Below are 8,852 nucleotides of genomic sequence, written 5' to 3'. Positions count from 1 at the left end.
CCCAACTTGCCGAGTTAGTGCGGGGGCTCGGGGGTTTGGGTTATGAACGAAAACATGAAGGTGGTGGTGAAAGTCCGGTGTCAGCCATCCATAAATCATGAAACGAGTGATCTTAATGTATTGGACTCGATGAAAACCCAACATACATTTTTTTCGTCACAAAAACAAATCCATGTTAATTTATTTTCATTTGATCATTTTCCAAAGTTAGACAATTCAGTTGATGAGCAAGTTGTGAATTTTGCTGCACAACAATAAACTTGTCGATTTTTTGTATTAAGTAAATATCGTATCCACGAATATAAAAGAAATTGTCATTCTGCTTGGCCTGATCGAACCAAAAATGTGTGGCATTTTAAATTGTGTGAAAAGGACAACAACTGAAATGCCATAGTTGAAGCATGCCAATCTTTATCACCACCACCATCATCATGAAAGTTCCAAAAATCATATGCATATTTGCTGGGAATGATCAAATTGCATTTTGTAAACGTGCAGTATGCTCTAATTTGCTGAGCCAAAGAGAGAGAGAGAGAGAGCAAATCCTTTCTGCTTTGACAGTAGATTTCATCCACTTTGCAAATTATGACAGAAAGATGGAACCAAAAAGGCCAGCAAGCAATAGCTCCCAAATTTCCATCTCTAAAGCCAAAGCCACAAGCAAATCCATTCACGAACACACCACAAGGAAAGCACACAGCTGTGACAATTTCCGTCTCCAACCCAAAAGCACAACACAAACGGATCACATAACTGATAGTCAATGACAACAAATCTAATTCAATTTCCATAACCTTGAGAGCTCTAAAAGCAACAACGCTGACAAAGCAATTGATTCCAATAACACAAAAGATTTAAGTTCCTCAAGCAGGTGTTAAGTTCTCAGTAGGAGATATCCACAATATGTCTCTGAGTGCAGGCCTGAGCTCCTTGCTACAGAACTGATTATACTCCGGAGTATCCCCGTTGTCCTTCTTCATCTGCTCCAACAAGAACGACCGCGTCACGGCAAAGATCTCCGCGGCAATACCCAGCTTCCCTTGCCTCCCTCTCTCCTGCCCCTGCAACTTCATCTTTAACTAGCTCTTCTTGATGCTGAACTTCCTCCCCTTGGGCCCCTGGCCACCTCCTCCGGTCTCAAAATCAGCGAAAAGTGCCAAAGAAGTCATAAACCTTTTGCATTTGTGCCAATTTAGTCCTAAACCTTTTTTTGTGCCAATTCAGTCCTAAACCTTTTGTATTAGTGCCAATTTAGTCCTAAATTTTTTTGTGGTGTCAATTCAGTGGTGTCAATTCAGTCCTAAACCTTTTGCATTAGTGCCAATTCAGTCCTAAACCTTTCGTCTTTGTGCTAATTTAGTCCTTCCGATCAATTTTGGCCAAATTTTGCTGACGTGAACGCCGGTCACCGGCGCTAACGTGGACAACTTTAATAATATTTTAATATTTTTCTTGAATTTTTATTTATTTATTTATTTTCCCTCCCCTCCCTCCTTCCTCCAACCGGTTGCCGAACCGGCGACTGGCGAGGTCGACCTCGCCGGCCATTGGCGAGACTCGCCCTCGCCAACGACGGCAAGGTCGAACCTCGTCCAGCCATGGTGAGGCTCAAGCCCTCGCCAGCGTGCCTCGCTAGATCTGGCGAGATCGGGCCTCGCCCAGCCATGGCGAGGCTCGCCTTCGCCGTTGCTGGCGAGGGCGAGCCTCGCCAGCCTCTGGCCTTTGGCCAGTCGCCGGTTCGACAATCAGCTGAAGGAAGGAGGGAGAAGGGAGGGGAGGGGGAAAAGGAAAAAAAAGAAAAATAAATAAAAATTCAATAAAAATGTTTAAAATATTATTAAAGTTGTCCACGTCAGCGCTGGTGACCGGCCGGTCGGCATCCACGTCAGCAAAATCTGGCCAAAATTGACCGGAATGACTGAATCGGCACAAAAACAAAATGTTTAGAACTGAATTGACACAAATATAAAAAGTTTAGGACTGAATTGGCACCATAAAAAGGTTTAGGACTGAATTGACACCAAAAAAAGGTTTAGGACTAAATTAGTACCAATGCAAAACGTTTAGGACTTCTTTGGCACTTTTCCCTTCAAAATCACATTGCTCATTAGCAATTGGATTCAAATCTTAAATTGTTAGCAATGAGAGAGCACTTAAATCCTCTTCAAAATAATAGGGACTTTGATAGCATAACAGGTTTGGGCCACTATGAGAGTAACGACATATTATAAGCCGCAAATTCTTGAAGAAGTGGATCTTACAATAATTTACAATTATTTGTTATTTAATTTTTTTATGATTCAAGATTTGCTGTTAATCTCACAGTAAATTAAGAACTATCATTTAATCATTTCCTAAATGATAATACAGAGCACTGCACAGACATTGCCGATCAATCAGTTGAAGAAGAGGAGAGAGAGAGAGTAGAGAAATTGGAGGCATTAATGGGGAGAGGGAGAGAGAGTCTCAGAAGTAGGCGGGTTGAGTATGGGAATAATATAGACCGATTAAAACGCATATTTGATTGAACTTATTTTATAACTCTAAACCCATTATAACCCATTTTTCAAATTTTGCCTAACCCATGTATGACAAACTCATTAAATATGGATTGATAAGTGAATCATTGACCCATTTTGACAGATCTTCCTGGAGCAAATTTTGCAAATAAGAAAGCATTTCGGGACAGGTGGATTGTCTCATCCCCTGTACCAAGCAAAATCTCGAAAGGCATATTCATGGAGACCCGACTTATACAATCACAAGGATTAGCTTGCCGATCGACCATTATGTCAGGGTATCACCCCTTGAATCGGTGAAGTTTTTACTTGAACTCCATAGCAAAGCTCACTCATCACACGTCATTACATGTTTAAAGACATCAGATCCAATCAACCGTCTGCATAGGAAGATCACCGGGCAAGTACTCAATCAAGTCGAGCATATCTGACTCGGGCATGTAAAACCAACGCTGGACTTCTCCTGTTTCGGTGAATAGAAGCAGTTCCCAAGTTTACCAAATGAAAGCAAAGATTAATGCTCTATGATGAATTTACTCGGATGGAATAGGCATGCACCTAAACTGGAGAGAAGCCAAATATATACTATCTGGAAATTATGGAAGAAGAAACCAAAAAACCAATGTGAATCTCATCGATTCTCCCTCAACCAGAGGTGATCCGCATCAGTTCTCCCGAACATTATGCAAATCAAGCACTAGATTTCAAGCAAAAAAGACAGCAGTAGAAAAAGCGAAGGCTTTTCCTCCAAAAGAAAAAAGAACGAAAAGGCTATCTAGTGCTTTTATTCTACTCATCCAGAACTCTGTGAATCGTACTCTCAAGCTTACTTCTAAAATGCCTTTTTAAGTGTTCATAACGGCTTCCATTCTTGCTACTTTCTCTCTTCAATGAACAGGAAGTCTGCATAGCCAAACTCGTCAGCTGCAACGGATCAATTAACGAACACACAACTGCGACAGATCCGGAATCAAGGTAGAGAGGGAGAGATAGAGGGATAACATAACGTGAAGCTTATAAAGTGGCATTAACATATATACTTTCCTTTTCCAGATAAAAAAGGCCTATGTCTATTGGTCTCAATTTTCAGATCTAGATATAACTGATGGGGCGCATATTTGGCAACGAAAAATAGCACCGTATGTTCCAAATAGAGCAAGGCATGGAGAACTTGATCAGCAAACTACAATACCAGAGAGACTACCTTGTTGCCACAAGTGAATTTTACAGAGAGAACAATTCCTCCTTCCAAACACATTCACAACATATATCCAGTTTAAAGCCAACCCCGGGGCTAAAACAACAGGAGGGTGAATGCTGAACAGATTTTTCTCAGGGGGCGCTGTACTGCATCATGTGGATCAATACGCTACTTAATGTACTGAGAAAGCCACTTGAAACCATCCCCATAGCCCATTTTGCGAACGATGCTGCACATGAATACCTCTAGGGGACGGACATTTGAGTCTGCTAGATTTACCTTTCCCTTTCCGGTGGTGAAGTTGGTCAAACCAAGATGGTATCGCAGTTCATCTTCAGAGGCAGCATACGGAATGTCGATCTTGTTTCCCAATACAAGGAATGGAACATTCGCAAGGGCCTCATCAGAGAGGAGTGCGTCCAGTTCCTTCTTTGATTCTGCAAACCTCTCCTTGTCATAAGCATCAACCAGGTAGACGACAGCATCCACCTATGAAGCAGAAGATGTTATTTGCCCATAGCACTAGAACTGGCATTTTACGTAGAGAACCAAAGTGAGCCAATTAGTAAATTAGAAAATATGACAAAAAGACAGCTAACAGGTGCAAAAATGCACAAAAGAGACAGAAAATTGTATGGATGGCTAAACTAAAGTTTCGTGTCCAAAAGCACATTCAATCAGCAGCTGCACATGTAATTATGAAAAGAACTTATCCATTACAAAGATCATTTTTGCTTTGTTAAGCGTGTGAAGACTAAAGAGAGAGCTTAGACAAACAATGCACTCTAAATTCCTCGTTTTACCCATATGACTTCCTTGTTCAAAACACCATGATAATAGAAATTGCAAAACTTCCAATGATATTATAGGTCTTAAAAACTTCCTTGTTTACAAAAAGAAAAAGAACTTTGAGATCTATAATTGATGAAGCAATTTCTTTTCACGACAACCATTAATCGCACGACACAATAAAAGATTCAATTGCTTAAGTTTACTTATTCTGCATGCATAATGCAATCAAAGATACCTTAAATCTAAGAGGTTGTTTGTTTAGGCTTTTTAAAACAAAAAGTTACATATTCATTTTCCTGCCAAAATTTGAAATGTCATTTAAAATTGTTGAAAATATTTGAAAAACTGACAATATATCAATAACTGTGCATTTTGAAAGATTGGTGTTTCACATAAAAAAAAATCAAATTGCAAAATGTGAAAAAAAAAAATAAAAGGTAAAAAGTCACTAGCAATTCGTAATATCAATCCAAGGAGACGAAAGGATCTAAAAAATTTTATAGGAAACTTAATATATTACTACTATAAACTAACTAGGCAATAATTTGCATTCTTGTAGGGAAGCAGAGATCCTTCCCAATATGTCATGCTTGCCATTGATCACTGTGCACAAAAGACACCGTGATCTAGCTGTTAATAAGAGGAACCTTAGTTCATATAGTAAGTGTGGATCTACTAAGGATCATGTCAAGAATTGCCAATACGAGAGAAGGGCTGGGTTAAAAAAAAAAAGTAGATGAGGCTATAACTTCCTTGGCCAAAAAGTTCACAAAAAGATAGGCCAGAATAAAGCATGTTTTCATAAGGGGAGTAGTGAGGGAAAAAGTGCAATTATTCACTTGGAGAAAATGAGAGAAATCTGGGCAAATCATCACCAGAGAAAGAGAGAGAGAGAGAGAGAGAGAGAGAGAGAGAGAGAGAGAGAGAGAGAGAGAGAGAGAGAGTTTGCCATGTAGGAGACAATAAAGACGAATCTCGAAGACAAATAAATGAAAATGATTAAGAAAGTTGCAAAATTAGCATTATCTACACAACTAGACACACTGCACGACTGGATGCTGTGCAAGACGAACTAGGACTTCCGTTTAAGATATACCTTGGCATAGTAATCCTTCCAAACTCTGCGAGCAATCTGATGGCCTCCCAAATCAAAAGCCTTGAACTTAATTTTCCCAATACTCAACTCTTCAGAAGTCGGGTACTGCGTGGGCTGATGCTGAACTAGTCTCTGAAACAATAAACAATCTATCAATACCCATTGTTACATCAAAACTCCTACCTTCCAGTCAAAAACCACTTTGCTATGTACCAATCTCAATCAACATAGAACACAAACCATCCATAAACTACACCAGCTCAAATCCTACAAGTTTTACTAAACTAGTCAGTATTACCATCCTGAACAACTGCTCAACATAACATGATTCATCGACCAAGCAGAAGAAACTCCGACCTCAGATATCAACACTATTTAACATTTTTCCGACTCCATACGAGAAACAACACCAAAACTCGCAGCTGAAAATAATCAGAAACTGTAAATTCTGGAATAACAAAAAAATCCAAATCCGCAGTCTAGTAGTCCATCAATCGGCCGTAGCCACCGTCTCCACCCATCCATCCCCATCATCAAACAAAAACCACTCCAAAAACCCTAAGATCCTCGAATCGCACGCTCCCGCGTCCAACCACGAACAGATTGCCGAACCGGCGACAACAACCAAACACACCCGACCAGAACCGAGCACGAGACGGAACGAGAAGCCAAACCTCGTCCTTCAGCATGTGGAGCAAGGTGGTCTTGCCGGCATTATCGAGGCCGAGGAACAGGATCTTGGCCTCCTTCTGCCACAGGCCGAGCGACGCCAGGACCCCGTAGAACCAGTCCACCAGAAACATATCTCGATCGATCAAGCCCGAGCAAGCGCTCCCGGAGTGAGGGGAGGAGGAGGAGGAGGAAGAGGAAATCGCCGATCGGGGACCGGTGATCGGCGGAGGCGCGAAACGGGGAGGAAGAAGGGGGGGGATCGATGATCAGCTCACGCGAGGAATGGAGATCGCCGGATGCGGGATCGGCGAGGAAGGAGACCAGCTGCCGCGAATCAATCCGACTGCTTTTTGTCCTCTTGCCCTAATTGGATCAAGGACGATGGAAGAAAGGAATTTGATGCGAGAGAGAGAGAGCGGCCAATGGGAAAATGAAGTAGGAAAAAAATGAGGGAATAGAAATAAAAAAACAGGTGGCGGATGATTGCCAGCTGGATCTGGTTTCGTTTCGTGGTGGGGCCGGAGACGGCTTCCGCGGCCCATGGGCCTTGGGCGGCTATACTGGGCTTCGTCGCGCGCTTGGGCCGACCGGGTCGGGTCGGGTCGGTTCCCGCCAGGAATCTTTTGGCTCCGTTTTGTCCCCGCTTGTGTCGCTTACGAGAGTGAACGGATGAAAAGCATTTTTTATCGTTCACCAAAAATTTCCCATATAAATTGTCGTCGATAATAAAAATATATTTCAGGCTTGGAACTAGCCGACTTGGGTACAAGCCAATTCCAATCAATTCGGTTCTCGATTTCGAAAATGGAGAACGGAATCTTATTCTGTAGGTTTCAAGCTTTTGATCGGAAACCTACTGGAACTTACTCACTCCGAAATCAATCTTAACTACTCAACTCTAGTGATTACCGAGAACTATTGGTCGGATAGAAGATGGGAACTACGTAAATTGGGACCTGAAAACTCAGGTCCGGTCTAGATTCAGTTGACTAGACGAGAATGACCCAAAACTCTACCCAGATCAATGCCTTTTCCAAGATCTCACGACTTAAAATTCACTTTTCACCCAGACTTGGACACTTTTTCTAAACCAAAAGGCACAAGTTGATACTGACTGGCCTAAGTCACAGCCGTATCAATTGGTTCTGCAATGGATGGCATTAATGTTTTTGGCTTTCTAGTTTTTAGATGATACTTCAATCAAGTTTCTACTCCCTGTCCTGATGAAAGGGAAAAATTATCAAAAAAAGCCAAAAATGTATTGCATTCGTGACAATTCAACATTAAATTTTTTAATTGTGTTAATTGAGTCATAAACTTTTTAACAATTTGCCAGTTACATTTTTCCAACCAAAAAGCCTACGATGCCTATAAGTTATGCCCATCTTCGTGGAATCAATCGACTAACCCACGTTCCACCAATTTGTCATTTGGTTCACTTTGTGCAATTACAATCCTCAAGTACACCATGCAGGAGGATCGAGATTACTGACTCTAGACGAAAAAGGATTGTCGTGGCCGGATGGAGCGAAAGACCCAAGCAAGGTAAGCGACGAAAAGGAGTATCAATCACGAGCCTACTCGTGGCCAAATTAGAGCAGACATCGAAAACCATGTTAGCGGGAGGACGCAATCTTCTCATTTATCGATAAAGGGGGAAATTGCTTAAAAATTCCTAAACCTATTACATTTATGCCAATTCAGTCATAAACCAAGCCCTCCTTTGAATTTTGATTCGCACCTTAGAACTGCTTTATAGTAGTAGAATTTTGATGCATAGATTTCATATCATGACAAGTGTAGAGCATACTACTAGGACTAATCAACGCATGCGTTTGTTTAAAGAATCATCCAAGGCAGAAAGGTAAAAGTGAAGATTTAGGAACTCATAATGCACACAAGTTTTATTTCTTGAGGCTCTTTTGGGAGCAGATCTTTTTTACTGTTTGTCAATTTAGTCATTCCGGCTAATTTTGAGAAAAAAAGAAAAAAAAAAGTAATAAGAAATTCATAAAAAAAAATTAAAAAAATTAAAAAATTATCCACATCAGCGCTAACTATGCCACATAGGTTGGCTAGCATCCGTATTAGCAATTTTTGGCTAATATTGGCCGAATAGATTACATTGGCAAATTATTTTTAGAATTAAATTGGCATAATTGAAAGATTTATGATTAAATCGGTACAAGTACAGTAGTTTTAAGACTTTTTTTTGTACTTTTCCCATGTATAATGCTATATATTGCATACTTCTCGTTTTATGAATTTATCGTGAAGGTCCATCGACACTAATCTGGCATTCGAAATTCATTGAGTCCCCCGTGTATGATCCACGTGGAAATCTTTAATGTGAAGCGACGATACATGTGAGAGTGTGGATGCATCCGATGTTGCTAAATTATTTTCGAATTTGAGCCATGTACGAAACCTGACTCGTCATGAGGATTTTAATTTTCTTCAAAATTCTGGCATGCCCTTTTAATCCTGCGCACATTTGAATTCGTCGGGCGAAGGATGTTGATTTTCTTTTCTGTTGGAGAAGGTCATCTCTGACCAATTTTACTTGTTGGAT

The 8,852-nt window shown here is 40.8% G+C and overlaps 1 protein-coding gene and 1 long non-coding RNA gene across 2 annotated transcripts; both read right to left on the bottom strand.

Moving 5' to 3' along the window:
• Positions 1-610: 610 nt before the first annotated feature.
• Positions 611-2,261, bottom strand: LOC130140221 (uncharacterized). The gene is made up of 2 exons (XR_008818240.1): positions 2,082-2,261; positions 611-1,129 (listed from the first exon to the last, which is right to left on the bottom strand). It is a non-coding gene; the product is annotated as an uncharacterized LOC130140221 (long non-coding RNA).
• A 1,421-nt stretch (positions 2,262-3,682) lies between these two features.
• LOC115676072 (GTP-binding protein SAR1A) lies at positions 3,683-6,693 on the bottom strand. The gene is made up of 3 exons (XM_030598933.2): positions 6,283-6,693; positions 5,609-5,740; positions 3,683-4,209 (listed from the first exon to the last, which is right to left on the bottom strand). The coding sequence occupies exons 1-3, from the start codon at positions 6,409-6,411 to the stop codon at positions 3,889-3,891; spliced, it is 582 nt and encodes a 193-aa protein (XP_030454793.1). The 5' UTR covers positions 6,412-6,693; the 3' UTR covers positions 3,683-3,888.
• Positions 6,694-8,852: the final 2,159 nt, after the last annotated feature.

The sequence above is a fragment of the Syzygium oleosum genome, unplaced genomic scaffold (genome assembly GCF_021117445.2).
Source record: "Syzygium oleosum isolate NSW1041296 unplaced genomic scaffold, Sole_v2.1 Sole_v2.01, whole genome shotgun sequence".
NCBI classification, from domain to species: Eukaryota; Viridiplantae; Streptophyta; class Magnoliopsida; order Myrtales; family Myrtaceae; genus Syzygium; species Syzygium oleosum.
Note: the sequence above shows the minus strand (reverse complement) of the source record. Positions and strands in the feature narration are given on the sequence as shown.

Excerpts from the sequence above, each read along its gene's own strand:
- LOC115676072 (XM_030598933.2), bottom strand. The coding sequence starts at position 6,411 with ATGTTTCTGGTGGACTGGTTCTACGGGGTCCTGGCGTCGCTCGGCCTG. Across the intron at positions 5,741-6,282 it reads TCCACATGCTGAAGGACGAG|AGACTAGTTCAGCATCAGCC; the intron begins GTTTGGCTTCTC and ends TTATTGTTTCAG. Across the intron at positions 4,210-5,608 it reads GGAAGGATTACTATGCCAAG|GTGGATGCTGTCGTCTACCT; the intron begins GTATATCTTAAA and ends TCTGCTTCATAG.